At 38.1% G+C, this 22725-nt stretch overlaps 1 protein-coding gene across 2 annotated transcripts in view; it reads left to right on the forward strand.

Moving 5' to 3' along the window:
• The window catches only part of sema5a (sema domain, seven thrombospondin repeats (type 1 and type 1-like), transmembrane domain (TM) and short cytoplasmic domain, (semaphorin) 5A), a 115981-nt gene that overhangs the window by 56184 nt on the left and 37072 nt on the right, over nucleotides 1-22725 (forward strand). For both annotated transcript variants that reach the window (XR_015710895.1, XM_087788993.1), the window contains exons 7-14: nucleotides 1488-1701; nucleotides 3750-4035; nucleotides 5811-5946; nucleotides 7985-8189; nucleotides 12794-13001; nucleotides 14790-14907; nucleotides 18734-18915; nucleotides 19939-20082. Coding sequence is in view for 1 of the 2 variants with exons in the window: in XM_087788993.1 (XP_087645119.1) it covers nucleotides 1488-1701; nucleotides 3750-4035; nucleotides 5811-5946; nucleotides 7985-8189; nucleotides 12794-13001; nucleotides 14790-14907; nucleotides 18734-18915; nucleotides 19939-20082 (1493 nt within the window). In the remaining variant the exon portion in view is untranslated. The remainder of the gene's footprint in view (nucleotides 1-1487; nucleotides 1702-3749; nucleotides 4036-5810; nucleotides 5947-7984; nucleotides 8190-12793; nucleotides 13002-14789; nucleotides 14908-18733; nucleotides 18916-19938; nucleotides 20083-22725) is intronic.

The raw sequence follows: 22725 nt of genomic DNA on the forward strand, positions 1-22725 counted from the left end.
TCCATATCGACCGGCTCCGAGAAATTGGTTAAAGGACTGTTTTTTTCTGCTCCACGTGGGCTGAATTGAGTCTGGCCTCTGGTGCCGAAAGGTGTTTGAAGATTGTTAAATTAATGACAGCGTGGAAAATTGGCGCGGTGTGAAAATTAGTTTTATTTTGTTGCACTGCAGGACTTTACCCTGTGCTTTGTAAGCCTTAATAACGAGAAGAAAAAGTTGTATTGTGTCGATTCTCCTCTTAATTTAAGGTATAAAGACCGAGATATTGTTAGGGTTAGTACTATGATGACGATAAAACACTTTGAATGAAAAAAGAATAATTTCAACATAATCAAACAGCATTTTTTCCAAGAAGATGGAATAGACATGTCTGAGGAGTCTTTTTCACTGTGAACTGCATGTCTCATGCATTAACCAGCTCAAAAATACAAGGATAGATATGTATCCACAGACACCAACATGATCTCAAGGGCGAGAAAAACCTCAACAGATCTGTGTTGGCAAATTCCAAACACAAATATTATAAAGTTATTCAAAAGGATTTCAAAACAAAGTTTTGTAGTTCTCAAGTATTGTCATGGACTGAATCAGTGACCAATTAAAAGAGTGTTTATGAGTTTTCCAATGGCTGCCAAAGAGTACTGTACTGAAGTTGTTCCTTTTAAGAAGAAGGACCTTCTCATCAGCACCTGATGGTTTGAGCTATTGTAAATGAAGAAGATGCGATGTTCTTAAAGCTCTTCAAATGTTTTAAAAGCGGGCCACGATCTAGAAAACTTGTGATGTGTTCAACTTTTTTTTTAACCAATCCTGTACAGTATATCTAATTTCGTGTTGAGGTTTCAATATAAATTCTGTGTTGTGACTAAGACAAGGCGAGTTGATTTTTTTTCCTTGTCTTGGTTTATGGAGACGGATGCTTTTCGATTGTACAATGGAGTCAATGCTAAAGAAAGAATTGAATGTTGTTTGTTTCTGAGTGATATTTAATCTTGAGAAAGCTGCCGTAATGACCTGTTTGGAGGTTTACTCAGGTAATTATTCTGAAAGCATTTAGTGATTATGTTCTTAACTTCTCAAGGAGCGTGGGTATGTGTCTTTGTTTTTCAGAGGATGTTAACCAAACAAAATATAATGAGATGACTTTTGAAATGAGATTTTTTTTTTTCCCTCGGTCTGTACTATTTACATAGCGAAAACAAAACATCACCAGACAAATCTGTCTTGAATTCTAATGTTTCTCTTTGATTAATCCAGTGTGTTTTAATGCTGGTTCTCAAACATGACGTATACTTGAAAACTGCTATGTTAGACTGTGAAGTAGATGAAAGGATGAATGGATCTGATGAACCTGATGTAAATCAGATGGTCGCCTGAACTGTCCTTGTCAGCCAGGATTGTGAATGTTGTTCCGACAGATAATAGCCTTAAACAGGGTTTTTTATAGACAGTTAAGAACAAACGCTTTTCTCTTTTCTCTCTTTCAGCTGACTAATATCACAGAGATCCACGATCAGATCAGTGGCATGGCCCGCTGTCCCTACAATCCCCTCCACAACTCGACGGCTCTCATCACCTCCAGTGGGGAGTTGTATGCAGCTACTGCCATGGACTTTTCTGGGAGAGACCCGGCAATCTACCGCAGCCTGGGCGGACTTCCTCCTTTACGCACGGCCCAATACAACTCTAAGTGGCTAAATGGTAAGTCATTTACATCCTATTCCTAATCCTGTTTCTTTAATGTAGAACATTTTGGCTTTGTTTTTTCTTAAGTCGTTGTTTTTTTACTTTACGGGGACACCTATTGGGAGATTTTTGAAGATCTCTCCTTTATATCTCAGTGTTTAGCAGTCAACCGTTGGTTTGATTCACATTTCTATGGTTAGGTTTAACATTCCAGGACTCCGCGTCGAGTTAGCTACTGGTGAACAATGGCTTTCCCAAATGTAATTTTAGGAATCACATTTTGATTTTCAGACCCAGTAAAAATGTGGTCCTAAAGGCTACGTGCCTGTTTTTAAAGGAGCTTGTATGAGGTCAGAGTAAAAGTTATGATATGATGAATAAAGATGTTTTGTGTTGCCCTGTTCATCAACCTGCCTGAGGCTCTTGACACTGTGGATCACAACATATTAGTTTATATTCTCAAAAACAGCATCTCCATGCAAGCTATTACCTGGTTCAAAGAATATCGGGCTAATAGGATAGAATGCGATCAAATGGCGGGACTAAGTTTCACTTTTCTTGGGGTTGAAAAAGGTGTACCGCAAGGCTCAATGCTAGGATCCATTTGGTGTACAATCTACATAAACAGCTCGGAAAACTCTCCAAACTAAACTAAAATTTCAAACTTTTATTTCACTGGGAGCTTTCCCCTTAATCTTGAAAGACAGCCAGCGTACAACAAACAGTATCTATGTTTTCAAATTGTTCTTATTTGTCTAGTTTCTCTCTAGTATGTCAGTGTTTGTTTTGGATTTGTTTTCTTCCTTTATATTCAACTTGTGAAAGATATTTTGATCTTTTATCCTGTTCAATAAAGGTTAAATTGAAAAAAACTAAAACTTATAAATCAATGACGTAAAAATAAATGACTTCTGGCTAACATACAAATACATAGCACAACATTGTTGTTAATCATTTTGTATTTTTCTTAGACTCTCATAACTTTGTTGTCTTTCCCATTTTGTGTGCTTGTATTTTGTTTCCCCACAACTACTACCAGTCATGTAAAAATGTTTAGTAAAAATGATGGTCTTTAATCCATTTCTATCCTGATCTTATATATATATATATATATATATATATATATATATATATATATCAAGTAAGGCTTTCTGATAATATATATATATTTTTACAACATAATTTCACTTTATTTCTATTTTACTAAAACCCTTTTTCAAATATTACCTTTTATTATAATGCAGTTTTATGCAGTTTTTCTTCTTCTGTCTTTCTTTGACTTTACAAAGTCAGAGAATATAACGTCACCCGATGTGAAATGCAATTGCCCAGGTTAGTTCTATCGACCTACTTTTTGTATGTTCCTAAGGATACTTTTATTATGACCCATCAGCGTCCCTGCGATCAACCCCTTACATTTCAAAATGTCCGAATTGTCTCTGTTGCACAGACACAGTTTTGACACTTTGGAAAATCAGTTCCACAGAAGATGATGAAAACCCAGCATAAGGTCAGCTGTATTGTAATTTCTTGTTGGATACAATAAATTCAACAGAAAAAAATAAGAACGAAACAAGGAAATCAATAAATACCTTAGAGAAATTCCCCTGTAAAGAAATCGAACGACCTTTGAAATATTCTTCACTGACTGACCTCAGTGTGAGGTTTTTTTGTGAGTTTTCTTTAGACACGTCTGGCCTACAGTGGAGTTGTTTATCTTATTATCTTGTCAACTGATTTAATCGAATTCACATCTAGGATACATTGGAATACACAAGTACGAAAAGTTACATTGGTTTTAAAGTTCGATTACATCAGCGTTGAAAGTGACAGGTTGTTGACAGGAATGAGGAAAATTATGTTTTATTCGTATTTTATTGTATTCTTGCTCTAATTTTTTAGTTTTCAAAGTGACATTTTTTTTTACTTATTGCAAGACAATGGAATTGATAACCAGCTTTTCATAGATGAATCCTTGTCACCTGCTGTGGTGCACACTCACATACACACAGGCACACACTCCCCTGCGTGATAACTCTTCATCTCATATTCTTCTTCTACAGAACCAAACTTCGTCTCCTCCTATGATATTGGGAACTTCACCTACTTCTTCTTCCGAGAGAATGCTGTCGAGCATGACTGCGGGCGGACTGTCTTTTCTCGAGCTGGACGCGTCTGCAAAAATGACATCGGAGGTCGTTTTCTCCTGGAAGATACCTGGACAACTTTCATGAAAGCTCGGCTCAACTGCTCACGCCCTGGAGAAATTCCCTTCAACTACAACGAGCTTCAGGGGACGTTCTACCTGCCAGAGCTTGAGCTGCTCTATGGCATCTTCACAACCAACGTGTAAGTGTATTTACAGACGAAAAGGATGAACTTTTACCAGTTAACTAGAAAAAAAACTCAATGCAACTGATTGCAGAACATTTTTTAATGCTTTAGCACAATGCCAAGGCCCTCAAAACATAAGCCTACGCACAGGAGAAATTCTTCAAATAATGAAATATATACTGAATATATATTTATAAAATTGAGGGGGTTGTTAAGCCATACTTCATACAACTGTATTATATTACATAAATTCCATTCTTTCCTTCTATTCAAATTTCTGAGGCCCCCCCAGCACCCCCTGCTCCAGCACATCTGTGAAACATACGGCAATGTCATTACATTGTCCAGTTAAATCTGCCTTTTCAGAATGATTGGATAGCGAATTTAATTTAACCCTTGTGTCGCCTCTGAGTCAAGATGAACGACCTCCACCACTGCATAAGTATTTTCGGATGCCAGGGAGGTTGGGATACCATAAACACATTTGTTTTCAGGCCACCGGGTCACCTTGACCCAGAGATAACACAATGGTTAAGCTCCACTGCCAGGTGTCCTGCCCAATGTTTTGAAGGACAACTGTGCCACCTTCAATAATATACATATATAATTAAGGACAAGTTCCAGATGAACCTCTGAGTGTTTTGGGAATGTGGGAAGAAACCAGGCTTTTCCTTGAATTTCTCGAACTCCTGTGTTGTTCTCAGTATTATCTTGATCTTTAAAGTATGTACTTTTTCGAGTATTGTTTTGATTGTTTGAGCGCTTTGTGACCCTGGTCTCGAAAAGCGCTATATAAATAAATATTACTTACTTACTTACTTACTTACTTGGGGTAAACCCACGCAACTAATTCTCCACACAGAAAGTTGTCTTTTCCCTCAACTTTGAAGCGAATCTGCAACCTTATGTTGTAAGGGGGGGTTGCGTTCACTATTGCGCCTACTACTGTATATCTGATGCATCTAAATGCAAAACGCTCTGGTTGCAAAGCTGCAATCTAAATGTAATAAACCTTAATTTCATCTAAAGACTCGGTTTCTTGCTGAGTTTCTGCAGCGTTCCGCGACTAGAAAGCTCAAGGTCTCATATGTGGGAGCTTGCCAGTTCTCAGATCGAGCTTCTTTAGAAAACTCTTATCATCCAGGAAAAGTCATTTAGTCGCCAAGTTTTTTTTCACTTAACATACAGAATCCTTTCGAACCACTTATCATCAGAACAGGATGGAGAGAAACAGACAACTGGAAGTATCCCAGTCATCACTTTGCTAAAAACTGAAGTTAAATAAAAGCTTTTGGAAACGTTTCACCCAGAAACTTTACCATTTGATGAACAGCCCTGTTAAATTATAATTCTCATTTGTCCACCGCTCAAGGGGCAGCCGACAATTTATTGTTCCATTCATTATTCCATCTGCAGAGTGAGAGAACTTGCACTTGTTTAAAATGACTGCGCCAAGACCAAACTGTATTTAAGATTCAGGACCCTCAGAGGTAATCAGATTAGCTTCGAAAGTTTCATTTTAGATTAAGGTTTGACTGTTGGCACTGGTCAGTGCACCCAGAAAAAAAAAATTATATTAAATGGAAAAATATCACCGTTATAATTCTCAGCTTAAAGGCAAATTCTAATAAATGATATATAAATGTCCAAAGAAAGTTTTTTAAAAAGTTGTCAGAATTTCTTTGACTTTAAAAGACTAATTTACATATCGTCTACCTCTTTAACTGACATGCTTTTTTCTCTGTCTTCCCGATCCTCTCTGTTCCCCTTCTTTCGTTCCTGACAATTAGAAACAGCATTGCTGCATCTGCTGTCTGTGCCTTCAATCTCAGTGCCATTACTCAAGTTTTCAACGGGCCCTTCAAATACCAGGAGAACTCGCGCTCTGCCTGGCTGCCTTACCCCAACCCCAACCCCGACTTCCAGGTGAGAAACATCTCAACAATCTCTCGAAAATCACACAAGAAACGCATCATTTATACATTAACTACAATTTTTTTACTCTAAAAAAAGAAAAAAGAAACAATGTTGACTTCACAGCTTTCAAACCAGATCAAACCTCAGCATTTTCAAGTGCTGGTCGTAATTTACATCTTAATAACTGTTTGTACCTCGATACATGAATTTGTGTTTGTTTAGACGAGCCTCAGTGAGCTCAACATACACATTAATTTCATAGCTGACAATCACCCATCATAACAACTCGAGTTCTCATTATAAAGTCCAGCGGTTTAACAATCTCACGTAACACTCTGTTGGGCGCCGTAGTGTTTCGATGCAGCGAGGTACTTGATGTGTATATTATGGGGTAGAACAAAGCACAGCCAAATCCCCTGCTCCCAAATTCCGACTGTACTGATGACACAGAGAGAATGTTTTATTAGCAGAACAAATGGCTCTCGCCAAGTGGGCTTAGCAGATAGTGATGAAGCTAATCCATCTACTTCATCTTGAGGGATTGAATCCTCCGGGAGAGCTAGTTGCTAGTCGGTGACACGCTCAGCACGTTGACACATGCTCCTCATCACTGGCGCTCCAAATATGTCTACGTCGGGGTAGCGAGGAGTCACCCACGCACATTATCTGTAATAACACGGGCCGAATGCAAATGCAGAAACGGTTCTGAACCTTCTGCTGCACCTTCTTCATGTCGGCATATATGTTAGGTGATTTATTCTTTCCTGCTATCAAGTAAAAAAGAGAACGTAGCTCATATTTGCATTTAAATATATACGCATCAACTGGATTTATCTGTATCGTGCTATGGATTGTATTTTGATCATTCCATTTAAACTAGAGTCAATTTTTTTTCTGAAACCGTAGTCAGTTCTGAAAGACTTTATTTGCAAGCATTAAATATAATCGTTATCTGTCATTTTAAATTTAGCAATAAGCACATTTTCTTATAGAGATTTGCTAGTATAACTTCTATTTATGTACAAGAATAAACAGTGATAGCCATTCCCCTTTTTTTTTAATTTGTTTTCCACTTAGACTAAAACTTTGTATTAATTTTGTATTGCTTAAAGAGGAAACAGAACTATACCTCTTTATTACAAGATTTTATTTCAATTTAGCTTTTTAATTTTTATTTTGGGAAATAAAGGGGGTTTTTAATATTCAAATCTTAACTTGTAGAACCCTTTTCAGGACAAACAAAGTGAGTGGCAAAATACTTGTAAGGTCAGTAAGTGGGAGCATTTAAAGTGGAAGTTATTTTACAGACAAACAATGAAACCAAATGAAACAAAATTATATCTATGCATTTTGCTGGCTGTCCTTCTAGATATGACAGGGTTACTGATCCATTGGCCGTTTTGGGAAACCCGCTCTGGTTCTCTTCCGTCATTCCCGGGCAAGGCCAGGAATAGATGTGGATAAAGCGTCTGTGTCAGTGCTACTGTAGCTAGTCATAAGGAACTAATAGCCACCCAAGGTCCCTCCTTCAGAACCGCCTGGTTCTGAATGTTAGCTTGAACCAAATTAATCCAAGATGACAACACCAGCCTTTTGCGATCTGTGTTGTTCCATCTCATTAAAGCAGGTTTCTTTTCTCACTGCTATGGTTCGTAATCTTTCATGAAAAAAAAGCCGTCAATTTAGCTTTCACACCTCAGCCTTGGAGCAGCTTCTCAACAGCTCAGAGATACGAAAGGCATCATCCTTCTATAGAAAGACTTTAAGATGCAGAAGATCTTTCCTCGAAATTGACTCACTTTGAAAAGACATTTATAAGCTGTACTAAAAAGTGATAAAGCGACTTAATATCACCCTCACATTTCATGTGATGCAGTAAAGCAGTTGGTGTATTAAAAAGGATATCAATAAATATGCATACAGGAAAAAAAAACATTTTCTCACTTGCACGATTTACTGTCAGAGCAGGTCTGGCGACTCATTATCGAGCAGGTAAAAACAAAAGCAATTGTTTATACATTCTTGTGATCAATTTGTTTCCCCGCAGTGTGGAACCATCGACTCGGGCTCCTACGTCAATCTGACGGAGAGAAACTTGCAAGACGCACAGAAGTTTCTTCTCATGCACGAGGTGGTCCAACCTGTTGTCACTGTGCCGTATTTCATGGAGGACAACGTTCGCTTCAGTCACGTGGCAGTGGATGTGGTGCAGGGGAAGGACATGCTGTTTCACATCATCTATTTGGCCACAGGTAGGAGGTTTGATTTTCATCCATCACCCCAGATAAAATTGAGAGATAAGGATTGTACGTAATATCTTCTTTATTTATTTTTTGGCAATCGACAACCTGAAAATTAAATTAGTTGTGATCAAACCTTGATTTGGATGAATCGTCTTAAATGTTCTGCTCAAAAACACGAGAGGAACTGCTGGCTGCAGGTGTGCCCCACAAACCTAGACTCCACGGTGACAGCTAGACTGCAGCTCAAATCTACGCCTGTTTTCATATAAGGCTACTCCAGTTTATTATCAAGATGGATGCTTAGGTATTTGTACGACCTCCACGTCCTCCTTTCCAATGTCGCTGAGCAGAAGGGAGACGTGGTGAATGAAGCTGCTCTTTCCACTCCAGTCACTAAAGGCTCATCTAACTTCCCTTTATTTCCCTCCTGTCAAATTCAGACACATGAAGCCCACATATGTGAGATGTACGGTGATGTTTTTGGTTTTCCACATCAGGGATTATAAAAGGTGAAGAAGAGAGTGCAGGCATGGAGGTGCAGGGATATGTGGGTGATGGTTCTGATCTGTGACGGAAGAATAATAAGTGCAGCTTGATAATAGTGATCGTGTGATGAAGCTTCACGAAGCAGTGTCATTGTTTGGCCACTAGATGGCTACTGTTCTAATGAAACATCACATCATTCTTAAACTAATGGCGCCACCTACTGACCTCCAAACAACATGACACTGCTTCATTAAGCTTCGTCTGCCCTTCACTACATGATATGTCAGTCATGACATGTAATATGGTTTAGTAACCAGAGCTCTAAGAGAAAGAGGGAGCAGGGTTAGAAGAGTCAGAGTTGAGGATGATCAGGTTCTTTTGGAGGTCACTAGGAAGAATGTGAAGAGAGACTTTTTTAAATGAATAAATAATGGGACTAAAGATGGCAACAAAGTTGTTGAGGCTACTTTCAAATGTATTAAACACTTAAAGGGATAGTCCACACAAAAATTACATTTAAATTTAAACAATATTTTCTACTCACCCTCATGTCAAGTAAGAGGTGAATTCTAAAAGTATGTTTACAAAAAGGAGCTTGCGTGACATTTAGCCGGCAAAGCCTTGTAGCTTCTGCTACGAAGTATCTTGAAATAGAGACTATTTTTTATTTACTCAAGATGGAAATTACAGACGAGCAGTCTGGAGGTATTTGGAAGTTTTTCAGTCTTTATTTGGACAAAGAAGAGTGATCCCCGGTCGCTACATTAGTATGAACATGAATTTCTACCTCCAAAAAGACGGTTTTCTGATTAGGATGAGTAGAAAATGAGTGAAATCTACATTTTGGATGAACTATCCCTTTAGAGACAAGAGAAGTTTCAGACGAAGAATGCAAGAAAAGCAGACACTGGCTAAAAGGAGAAGAAGAAGAAAACCAAAGGGATTCATTGAAGTGGTAAATGAGGACATGAAAAGAGCAAGTGTGTGACTTGGGAGGACGATCAATAAAGGTTAGGGTTTGGCAACCTTTAAATGGAAATAATAAAGAATAATTTGAAAAATCCTTTTTGTTTAAAATAGATCAGTTTCCCCTCCTCACCATGACTACCGCTTTCTCTTAAACCTGTCACTTTTAGAGACAAAAAAAGGAACATCCAGTACGTGTATCGAATATAAATGAATGACAGCATTGGAGCTTGTCTCGCAAAACCTATTATTAAAGCTGTCTCACACATAGACAATCTAGCCCGAATATTATACTGACAGAACATCACTCAAATTGTATATGTTGTAATTTGATTTTCTATTTTATCATAAAAAAATTCAGATCATCAAAGATCATCACAAATATATTAAAGATAAAAATTGTAAGTACTTAAAAAATTGGTGTTAAAAAAGGTTTTATAATATATACTGTATCTGTATATTTATATATATGTTACTGTAGTGTATTCTACCTAAATATAAACAACACTAATTATTAGTGATGGGCCGATGAAGCTTCATGAAACAGTGTCATGTTGTTTAGAGGTCAGTAGGTGGCGCCATCAGTTTAAAAATGATGTGAAGTTCAATTGGAATAGTTGTTTTAAACAAAGAAAAATAGTGCAGAGAGTGCCATCTAGAAGACTCAGAAAATAATGCCACTGCTTCATGAAGCTTCATCAAACCATCCGTACTATTTATTTACATCTTTTTTCAAAACTAATAAGCTTTAAGGTTTTATGACTCTTCTGGTACCATGCAGTTTGAGGTATTGTTTAAACACAAACAATTTGTCTGTTTAAAATGATATATTCTCTGTAAGACTGAAGGTGGAGCTTAATGAAACCAAACCTTGTTTGTTTATTTCATATTTCTTTTGAATTTAAACAGCACAGTTAGAAGGAACAATGGAAAATGTTATTTGTATTCTACTTAAATTCAGTTGAATTGCAGATGAACGTATCTTAAAAGCAGATTATAATCTCTCAGGTGAGATACCACATTAAACCAGTTTGTGAAATATCAACAGCTGTGTGTTGAGAAAAAGACAGCGAGGCCACTTTGACTTTCCCAGGATCACCGATCTCCTGACGGTGGAGCGAAGATCGTCGGCAGGTTGTTGACACACTTGTCAGTGTCAGACATCATAGGTTAAGTGGCTGTGCAAGTATCGTGAACACAAACACATGTGATGAACAAGCGCTTCCGAACTGATCCGAGTGACCCACTTTGCTGCTCCAGCGTACAACAGGTCCACTGGGAAACGTCAACATGACATTCTTGGGTGTTATTCTGGGATGTCTCACACACCATCGCTTCAACTATGGTTGGCATTTTCCAGCAAACTCTTCACTCACATTGTCCCTGTGACCAATGCAGAGTTCGCCAAACACAAACTAATGAAAACATCTGACACCCGGCCAAGGGCTGCTGGCGAGTGCACGCCGTACGTAATTACATGCCATGATTTATCTTGACGCTCTACAGTGTTCAGTCTAGTCTCAGACATCCGGTGAGGTCGTAGCATGCTAAATGTGAGACCTTTTAATTAAATGCTTTATATTCCTCTGTTGGATTTTACTCAACTTTAAAAAGAGTTGAAGTATTATTCAACCGGCAAATCAATTCACACAAAAACCATGTAACAGAAATTTGAGTCTTTAATTTGTCTGCAGGGAACTCAAGGTGAGCGTTGATGGTAGAGGTAGAGGAGCAGAATGTTAAGCTTAAGTGTGGGACCTTCAAAACTCTCTTCTTTCATTGGAGTGAAATTCTTTCACATCTTAGATAAGAAGTTGTTATACAATAGTTAGGTACATGCATACATGAATAAGAACAGAATTATCAGACTGATACAGGCAAGTATTCTTAATCCTTTTTGTCTTTTTTAAATTTGACATTTTAACATGGTTAATTAATTGCATGGGTCAAACCATCTCAATACTGTTAGATATTGTTGAAAACTTCAGTTTATTCGATTTAAAGGTCGACTAATGTGTTGATTCAAGTGTGTCTTAAATAGATTTTTGACTCTATTGTATCATCAGTATGTGTCTGTTTGTACAAAACTCTCTTTTCATTGAAATAATGATGTAAGAAAATGTGCTTAAGCCCCGCCCACTGAAAACACTATGTTTTTCTGTAAATAAAAAGTAATTCACCATAACCACGCCCACTCTGCTGTGATTGGTCAAACATGGAGGTTTGTCACCGCTCCATCAATCATGGAAGTCTCAACCTCTAAGGGACTCGTTATATAAACAAAGCGGGCGTGATTACAGCTGATTGGAGGAGGAGTGAAGCCATTATTACGTCATAATGGACTCCACTCTCCTAACCTCTCATTCAGCAGGAATTTCAGACGGGGGAGAACTTTATAAATTAATAAGTTCAAAACATGGTCATGATGAGGGACTTACTGCATCTTGCAAAAGAAGACTTCAACATTTTAAACATGTGAGTGAGTCAGGAGAGTTGGGTTTTCACATGAGTTTCCTTTTAAATACATTTTGACAATTTTAGCCAGGAGTCCTGAAATGAACCGAACACACCAGGAACCAGTTTTGTAAAAAGGACCAGTACTCTGCTCCCATTGACCACTTTTTCACCCATTGAGTGAACACAGGATTGATTCTGTTTATCCTAACACTCCCTGACTTTATCTATCTGGCAGAGTTACATAACTTAAAAGGTCGGAATGATTACACAAACATTTCATGTTAAATCTAACACTTACAATTCTGCAAAAGTGTTGTGTAAGTCATTGGCCTTGACTGCTGTAGTATTTTATTAACTTTGAAAGAGTCGTGTGAGAGAATAAATCTGAAGGAATAACTGCTGCAGAAATTGTAAAGCTTGCTCATGGTTGTGTTGTTGTATGTGCACGATGAATGATAAGAGAGACCCTTATACTCTCCAGAGCGCGTGTGACAGACATCAGCTGCCATTGATGCCACAAAAAAAAACAACCAAGATTCATAAATAGAATGACAAGCTACCTTTCCAGTGTTTAGCCAACAACCCCTTGTCATTTACTCCCTCCTTCTATATGTTATTTTTATGGCAGATATTTTATGACATTTTCTCTCCACGGTCTTAACTTGTTGTCAACGAATCTTTCCTTTTCTGCCTTTCCTTGTCAGATTACGGCACCATCCGAAAAGTGCTCTCGCCGCTAAATCAGTCCACTGGCAGCTGCCTATTAGAGGAGATTGAGCTTTTCCCGCCGAGGAAGAGGCAGCCCATCCGCAGCCTGCTGATCCTCCACAGCCGCAGCGAACTCTACGTGGGCGTGAGGGACCAGGTCATCAAGATCCCCCTGAAGAGGTGCAGCTACCACAAGAGCCGAGAGTGAGTTGGACCTCCACTCAAACACGTCCGTCACAAAACAAACACTGAAGTTTTTGAGTCCTTGATATATAGTTTTTATCTGAGAGAGGCAGGCCTGTGTGCTGGTCAGAAGCCTCCGCTCAGATTTAAAACCCAAGCAAATCAGCTTTTGTCTGACGTGTCCGTCTCTTGTCCGTCACCCACGCGCTCGGTTCTCAATGCAGATCAGATGAATTGAGTTTCTGTCCTTTTTGAGGGACACGTGGTCTTGAAGCCTGGACAAAAAAAAAAGGCAGGCTGGATGGCTGACGAACATTTGAGACACATCCATCATGATGCAGAAAAAGAAATCCTACTTTGTGCTTCGTCAGCCTTCAACAAGACCAGTGATTGGAATGAACAGCTGTGGCACAGTGATGGATCTGCTGCAACACCTGATCACCTCTTGTGAGGAATCAAAAATTAGTTATAGAACACCGGTGTTGTCAACCTTGTGGCACTCAAATCCAAAACCTTTTTTTTAAGTTGACTTTCCCAGTAATTCACAAGCCTTACTTGAAAAACTGAATCATCCTGTATTTAAGATAATAATAATGAATTTGATTTGATGCCGCCTTTCAAAATACACGCAAGGACGCCTGACAAAAAAAAAAGCAGCATAATAAAAACATTGCAATACATTTAAAATATTGCATTACATATTTCTCTGTATTAAAAGTTGATTGAGAACCCAAGTTCTAACTCAATTATATTCTCATTAAGAAAAAGCACGATCTCGCTTAATTTTTCCACTCAAAATAATACCTTTTTTTTTTTTTTTTTACCACCAATATGATTCTAATCACACTTCCCTTAAATTGGCTCCGGGTCAAGGTGAACGACCTTCCTGGCTTCAAGAAATACAAATGCAGTGGTGGAGGTTGTTCACCTTGACCCAGAGACAACACAAGGGATACCACGAACACATTTGTTGTCGGAGTAATAAAGTATAAAAATACAAACAATAAATAACGTATACATTTTGTAGAAAGTGTTGCTTTAAGGCACTGTTAGTCATGATTCACAGTTGAAAGTTTGGTCTTATTTGTTGTTTTACAGTGAACAACAGTTTCTGGCCCAGCTTGTGTTTTTATGTCTTGTAAAAACAACCGCGAGTTGACTTTCATTCCGACAGAAGCGTGTTAGGTGTCGTTGATGCCTGTGGCTCCGACGTTAGTTATTACACTGTCACGCTCACTTCTGAAATATGGAGAGAAAACATCAGACATTTTACTGCCCTCGATAAACAATGTTGCCAAGACAAAGCAAAGATGAATATTGACATCGTTCGCTGGCGAAGTCGCAGTTATTGTCACTCTGACTGATCTGTGATTAATGGATGCTTCGAGCGTAAGAAATATTGAGTTGTGGGATTATTTCAAGGTGCAGATGCAGTTTGAGCAATGTTCTTAATCCTCAGGGAGCGGAATCACAAGGACACTTCCTTCTACTTCTTTCAAACATTTTCCTTTTTGTTTTGACCGTGTTTGTGTACTTGCGGATTACGCCCTCAACGGTCGTTAATTCCTCCTTTTTTATTTTGCTTTTTACTGTCGACATCCTGGCGCTGAAGCAGATAAATGATGCAGAACCTCCGTAATTACTCATCCTACCTCTGTATGAGCCCTTGTTTGAACATGGTTGGTAAATGTCTTTGCTCTTCTCCCCGCTGAAACTCTCATGTAAAGTAGATGTCGTGTCATACCCTCGACCTCGATACCACCATCACCCTCTAACATGGATTGATGTTCCCCCGGCTTGTCTCTTCAGAGCTTGTGTTGGGGCCAGAGACCCCTACTGTGGCTGGGATCTCCTTCTGAAGAAATGCACCACCTTGGAGGAGAGTGTGCGGATGAGCCAGTGGGAGCAGAGCATCACAAAATGTCCAGTGAGTAGATGAGCTCTGACCCGGCATATTTTCTCAACACTCCCTCGCTCACGTTCATCTGTTCACCACATGTTCCTGTTACAGCCTTGAAAAATAGGACTGTCAAACAAAGAATCAACTTTGAGCAGCACATTCCACATGAGTTCTGCTTCTCTTTCACCTCAGACTCTTTGTTGATTTTTAAAGGGACTCCACCATTATTCTCTCATTAACCAATTCTTACAACTGTTTTTTTTTGTTGTCTTCGATCTCTGTTATCTTTTGAGTGCTGGTCATTCACCCTGTATGTAAGTAAGTAAGAAATGGTTATTTGTAAAGTGCCTTTCTAGACCAGGGTCACAAAGCACTTTAACAATCAAAAACAATACACAGTTAAAATATATACTTTAAAAGGTCAAGACACATAAGACAAACACAGGAGTCACAGAAAATCAGGGGAAAGTCTGCACAAATAAAAAAGTCTTCAAATGTTTCTTGAAAGAGTCAGTAGATCCATCAAACACAGAGGGAGAGGAAGATCGTTCCAAAGCTTAGGAGCACCAGCAAGCGAGGATCTGGATCTAAAGCAGAAGTCGCATGCATGTGTCCATGATGACTTGCACACTTATATGCAGGTATTTTTGCCAAAGTTGAGTTATGCATGTTCGAACCTTCACGTCGGTAAAGATGCGGTTTCATCTGGACATTCTAAGCTCGACAGAAATTTCTAATTACAATTTTTAAAGAAATTTTAGATTCGATTAATAAATACTGTTTCCTTTTTAAAAGTCCCCAAGACTTACTTAAATGGATTCAATTCAGATTTCAGATTTTTCTATTCCCCCGTATTGTCGGCTAAGGGTTGGGATTCATTTTAGAGTAATCCATGTCTTTTTTATACTTATAGGCAGAAATATATGCCCATTTGACACCATTTTCCTCCAAGTGTAGACAGTAGAATCTCCAAGCTTTCATGATATTTACTGTCTTTGTAGCATGTTAGCCTTTTAACTTCTGCTACAAACAAGCTTTAAAAACAAAGATTTTTCTAACTTTTTTCGCAAAAAATGTTCATGTTGAGGTTTCAATACAGGGACATAAGAGACAAGCAGTATGGAGGTATTTGGATTTTTTAAAGTGTGTCTTTTTTGACGAAGAAAAGTGAACTCTGGCCATGACCGTCAAAGGGACATGCATTTTTGCCTATAACACCAAAAAGAGGATTACTCGGAAATAATCCTAACCCTTAGTTGACATGAGGGTGAGAAGAAAATGATTGACATTTGAAGTTTGGGTGAACTATCATTTTAAAGGCAGCAAACAACCCACCTCTGTCACAACTCCTCCTGTGTGGATATTGTGCAAGACGTTTCCTTTATTTAGTCCAGTTTTCTTCCTGGCAAATTTTTAAGCTCTATGTCTTGAAAAAAAACATTGGATTTAATTGGTAGAAGGATCATTAAATTGATATTATTCATAACATCTGCTCATTGTGTTTTTTTTCCGGCTACTTAAAAGCTGCTTTCTGCCAATTATGAGCTTTTTAGCATCGGAGCATAATAATAAAAGTTTGTCAAACGAATGAATGAGCCTCACGCCTTTGCTGTATGTTAGTTTGGAGTTTAAAGAAAAGAAAAACAGGTCCCAGCAAATTACAATGAGCGACAGTGGTGAGGAATCTCTTCCTTTCAACAGATAGAAACTTAGAGAGGGTGCAATGTTCAATTGGCCAGTTCCAGTGTGGATACATTTTAAATACGTGTTGAATATTTTGAAAAAACAACCAAAACTAAACTCAATTAATTAAGTAAGTAAAGATTATTTGTAAAGCACCTTTCTAGACCAGGGTCACAAAGCGATTTAATAATCACAAACAATACACAGTTGAAATATATACTTTAAAAGATCAAGACACATAAGACGAACACAACGAGTCCCAGAAAATCAGGGAAAAGCACAAATAAGAATGTCTTAAGTGGAAGAGGAAGATCGTTCCAAAACTTAGGAGCAACAGTCTGGAAGGATTTCTCTCCTCTGGTCCATGTTCAGGAACCATCAGTAGATTCTGATCCACAGACCTAAGATCAGTTTTTTGTTCTTACCCCCTTTGAAATCACATTCTATTCAAAATCATTGTTATTTATAATTTACATTTCATATATATTATTTATTTTCGTGTATAGAAGACAATTACTCAATGTTTTCTTTTACAATTAACACTCAAATATTCACAGCATTTATTCATTTGTGGGCTTCGATTTAACCTCTAGTCGCAAGTTGGCAACATCAATTCTTCTGTTCCAGGGAACAACAAAACCAGAAAAATACAATGACTAAAAAAGAAAGGACACACGAGTCACAGCTTTTAAAGCACATGTTTTTGTCCATTTTGGCTTTAAAACAAAAAAAACGTGGCAACACTGATAAGAGCCATCTGATCTGCAGTATGAAATCTGGGCATGTGGACTAACTTGTCTTCCTCCACAAAAATCTTGAGTTAAAAATGAAGCAATGACAGATACTGGATTTTTCATGTTGCTCCAGGTTGTTTGAGATTGTTAATGCACTTCATTGTACATTGTTAATATAAGTTTAAATTTGTTGTTTATTTTTAAAAAATCACTTTCCTACAAGCACTTTCACAATTGATTAGAGGAAGTATTTGCACATTTCTTTGTCAGAAAAGGTGTTATTAAAGTTAAAATGTTAGGCATGTATTGAAAGACATGTATCGTATCCCCAGATTATTGCCAATACAGCCCTAGTTACCATCCCTAATTAAAGGTAATTTTTACTGCACTTTATATTAATATTGATGCCTTTAAAACATTCATGTAAAAACTTGATATTTTATACAATGAATAGTTTCAATGAAGCTTCAATTGGAGGCATTGATAGGCAATATTTGTAGTTACTGGTGACTACTGGACAATTGAGCTATGGCAATTCATTTAAGTTTTTCCAAATAATTGTATAGCTGAGATGAAAGAAAAAACAAAAAAATATATATCTCCCTTTATTTCAACTCTGTACCTTTAAAGGTCCATTTTAGGATTTACAATGTGTGATTAACCCTGATCAATCAATAACCAAGATTGTGATTCACTCTTAAGCAATTGACAGAACTTACTGTATTTATAAATGTATTATAAATAATTTTATGCGTTTTCCCTGCAAAATGAAAAGACTATCTCAGGTGGCCGTGTAGGATAACACATGGACAACATATCTTTCATCACAGTTGTCTTGAAAGTGAGTTGAAACGAGCCCCTGCAAACAATCATATCTTGAGGTCATTGAATCTTAAATCAATATTTCATGTACGTGTAAGCTTTAAAAGTACAGAATATCTCCGGAAAGGCTGTCGCCGACCGCCAATTTAGAAGTCGCATCATATCTTCTGGCTACAAGTTCCCCCATTAAACAAACAGACAGCAATTTAAGGATAAATGGGATTCAAACGTACCAAAGAGGCTGTATTGTTTAATGGGGAATTTTTTTTTTCCGTACAAATGTCATCTTGAAATACAGTTTCAACATGGCTCATCTCATCCTCCGAGCTTTTCTTCCCCCTATTAGGTTGCTGCGGCGAGGACATTGCCAGTAATTCACGGTTCCTGCAATATCAAGATTCATTTCGTTTTGCACCATATAACTTTTACCGTTGCTGCTTTTATTTCCTCTTATCTTCGCTGTCTGCCCTCAACCCCTATCTGCTTCTCATCTTATCCTCTGAATATTTCCAGACTTTGCCTTATTTTTGTGTTTCTATCTGCTGCCAATGTTGCTTCGATCATTCCAAACTGTATTTTAGTTGAAGGTTTTAATGCCTCTGCTCGAACTCAAGGTTCGAAACGTGACGGTGGACGGAGGGTTCGGTGTCTGGTCAGGGTGGTCGACCTGCAATCATAATGACGGAGGCAGCGCCGGGTCGTGTCTGTGTCGGACACGGGCGTGCGATAACCCGGCTCCCCAGTGTGGCGGACAGAAGTGTCAAGGGGTCAGCGTGGAGGTTGCTAACTGCTCAAGGTAAACTACAGGCGAGTGTGGATGAATATCAAGTCATCCTTCCACACATGAAATGATTGATAGAAGCTTGAAAGGAAAGCTATATATTATTTAACTGCAGGTAGTTACATCCTGAGAGTGTGAATTGCTCTGCGTGAAATATTCAGTGTTTTTTTGTTTTTTTGCTCACCTGATTTTAGGACTTTCACAGATGAATTTGGGACATTTAATCTGTTTTAATGACTTTACTTTGATTATAACCTGCAGCAATATATTCCACTTGAAAGAATACATTTTAATTGATTTTTTTATGCATTTACAATGGTTTTCTTGATGCAAGATTTTTCCAATTTTATCCATCTTTCAAATTATGCAGCAATGTGAATAGCTGTTTGTGAATTGTATTTCAGGCCTAACAGAGTAATTCAAAAACAGATAAATGGATTTAAATTCACGTTTCAAGAAGTGTTTATAATGAGACCAGGAATTGATTTTTTTAGATGAAACAATTAAAACCAAACTCCTTAAAACCTGCTGTTTCACTGAGTTTAATGCTAATAATATTATTTCAAAAGCTTAAAAATGTATGAAAAAAATACAGGCAAAGTAAATGAAGGGGAAAAGTATTGCCTCTTAGTGGATTGCTAACAAATATTATATACATATTGAGTTTACAGATTTTGTTTCGCACAATAAGGAGCTGATTAAAAATAAACGATGATTTTTTAAGGATTGCTAATAAAGACCTACAAGGTTATTGTTGTTGAAACAAGCTGCTCCTTTTTAGGTTTAAGCCACATACTGATCATTTCTCATCTAATATTCACTACCAACACATACATTTGAGTTTTATGGAAAGAATTATGAGGAAATTGCTATTAATTCAAATGCAAAAAACACACATTAATATTTATTTATTCATAGTATATTTAAATTAATTTTCTTAGAAGCAGTCCATATATTTTGCTTGGAAAATTGTTCCTAACTATTTATTCAATTCAGGGTTGAGTGTCGATGGCCAATGGTTTCTTTGTGTTGTCATAGAAACGGAGCCTGGACCCCCTGGACTTCCTGGTCTCCATGTAGCACCAGCTGCGGCATTGGCTTTCAGGTCCGACAGCGTTCCTGCAGCAACCCGACCCCTCGCCACGGTGGACGAGTGTGTGTGGGCCAGAATCGGGAAGAAAGGTATCAGAAGTTCACTTGCAAACACCCACGGACGATTTTTCAAAAGTCTAAGTTGGGAGTTGTTTTTTTTGGTAAATGTTCCGCTTTAATCCAAACATTGTGACAGTCAATTAAGCGGCTGTTGGGATTGGTGGTGTTGGGTTAATTATCTGGCTTTCACACACACAGCAGAAGTTTGCATTCAGAGGCTTTGGGTGGGGATTTGTCGAAGTAAATTTGTATTTTGCAGATGTTAGTGCAGTTCCTAAGCGGCCATCAACGCCTGAAGAGACAGCTGTCTGGAAGTTAGAGACTGAAAAAAACACCTTGTCTATAAAAGCAGAATATATCTTAGGTAGCCATGAGATTCTTTAGCTACCTGAAAACTTTAGCCATTAAAAAAACACTATTAGTAATAGTGTATTTCACACATTATTGTGATCAAATCGTCTAGATTCCATCTTGCTTGTGGCCGTCATCACCTGTTGAAAAGTGTAAATCAATACACTTTAAAATGAATGTGGAAAAGTCAGGGGGTGGTTTTACCCCAGTCTCGTATTTTTCATCACTTACTACTTACCTTTTTAAAGTCTCTGTGGAGGAGTGTACTTTGCAATATCAAGCACAATTTTTCTGCTGCAAAAAAAACCCCAGTATTGAAATGTACTCAACGGGAGGCGAAATGTATTCACTCCGGTTCTCTCCCTTCACTTCTTAGTCTCTTATATTTCATTTCCTCTTTAAGTAGTTGCCGTCTTCTTCTATTTAATACGCGTTTGGTCGGTTTGTGTCCAGCTGTGAGCACTGGGGAAATGTGTGTGTGTGTGTGTGTTGGCTCGCGTGTGTGTGTAAAGGGATCGTGACACAGCTAGAGGTAGATGATGGAAAAATAGTGTTAGTAGATGAATAACTCTTTGTCAGTATGAAGTTGCCTGAGGGGGAGAGGGATCTCTGCAGGGAAATGTTTACCTCTGTGTATAGGTGTGTATTGAGTATCAGCGTATCCAGGTGTGTCACACAATGTCGGCTTGCTTTGGATCAGCCGGTGGGACTTTTTCGCTGAAGCATCAGCGGGCGATGGAAGTCAATCAAGTGTGAAATGGTGAATTCAAGCGGGAATAACCGGCATATAACACACAGCCGTCCTCTGCACTGAATTGTTTTCTTTTATCTGTGTAGAACATTTGTTTCCTTAGACATCCGGAATGTTTGCTGAGCTTTTTCTGGGACATGTTGAAAGCCACGAGAAGCTACCTATCAACCATCTTCTGATGGCCTGTGATTCTCCCCACTGATTTAAAAACATTCACGCAGAATCATGAGATTTATAGATTAGATTTGTTTAATCAGAATCACTCACAGGCTAGATGAGATCTTCTGGATTCAGAGGATCTATCGCAAACATAAGAAGGTGACAGAATAAAAGACAGCACTCTCCAGGTCCATCAGCAGCTACCGTTCAGATCTTTTTCTAAAGTTTATTTGTACCTCAATTAAACTTGGATTCATCCTTTAGCCACACATGGTGTATACACCATGGATGTGATCAATGAAACTGAATACTTCTATTCTTCTGTTTTTACATCTTTCCTTTAATCCATAAATCCACTGAGTGCGAAATGGATTTTTTTGTGGGAGACGTGCACTTGGATGGAGGGTCATGAACCTCTCTTCAACACTGATTCTCAAACTCTTTCTAAAGGTCACCGACCATCAGGATGACAGTGTGTGTGGACAGCAGCCGGCTTAATAGAAGCTCTTCGTTCAGGCCATAGATATACTGTAGCACCTTTTCACTATCAAAATAAACGACAAGAAACTTTCCAATTGAAGGTCAAAACCTTCCTTTACTTCTTTTCTCAATAGGCAGAAGGACAGATGTTGTAAAGAGATGAAGCAGAAAAATGGACATAAAACCTTGCACACACTTTCAACTTAACTAAAGCAGCAAAGAAAATCTTATATCACATCTCTTTAAAATCAAATCAGCAAAACTGTGGCCACGAAAAAAAGAATTGTGTTGAATTTGATCTGCATGGATAGGAACCTCAAGCAGAACACAGGACATACACAGTACAATTGAAAAAAAACTAAGCCCAAATACAAAAACCAACATTGGCCTAATATCTAAATCCACCCACAATAGTCCAATATCTCATAGCACATTTATAGTCCAAAATCTGGAGTTTAAGTTTAAGGTGTTTATGAGCAACAATGCCTGTTAAAATGTACCTGGAGAGCAAAAGCTAAATTTAAAATATTATATTAAGATATACAGTATATATATAAACTTATTACAGTGTGTTTTTGTTCAGCTGTGGTTTTTTGAAGTTACGTGTTTGTATGTTTGTGTCTTAGCATGTAAACCGTCATCTGCCTGAATCTGTCGAACCATAATCCGCTCTCTCTAAAGATGTCTCTGCAACACAGCGTTCCGACATCATCATTCCAGCTGGCAGCGCGCAGATTAGGAAATGTGGAAAATGACTTCCTTAAAAAGACGGATAGACCTGAAAATGCAACTTTGGATTTACCCTAGTGTTGTGAGGAAGTACAATGGAAATGGCTGGTCTCTGGGTGGAGAAGATAAAATAGAAGATACTATATTTCATCATAAAGGAGTCTTCATTATCCCCAAAGGGGTGTAATGAGACCAGAAACATC

The sequence above is a fragment of the Callionymus lyra genome, chromosome 4 (assembly GCF_982586985.1).
Source record: "Callionymus lyra chromosome 4, fCalLyr1.hap1.1, whole genome shotgun sequence".
Taxonomy (NCBI): Eukaryota; Metazoa; Chordata; class Actinopteri; order Syngnathiformes; family Callionymidae; genus Callionymus; species Callionymus lyra.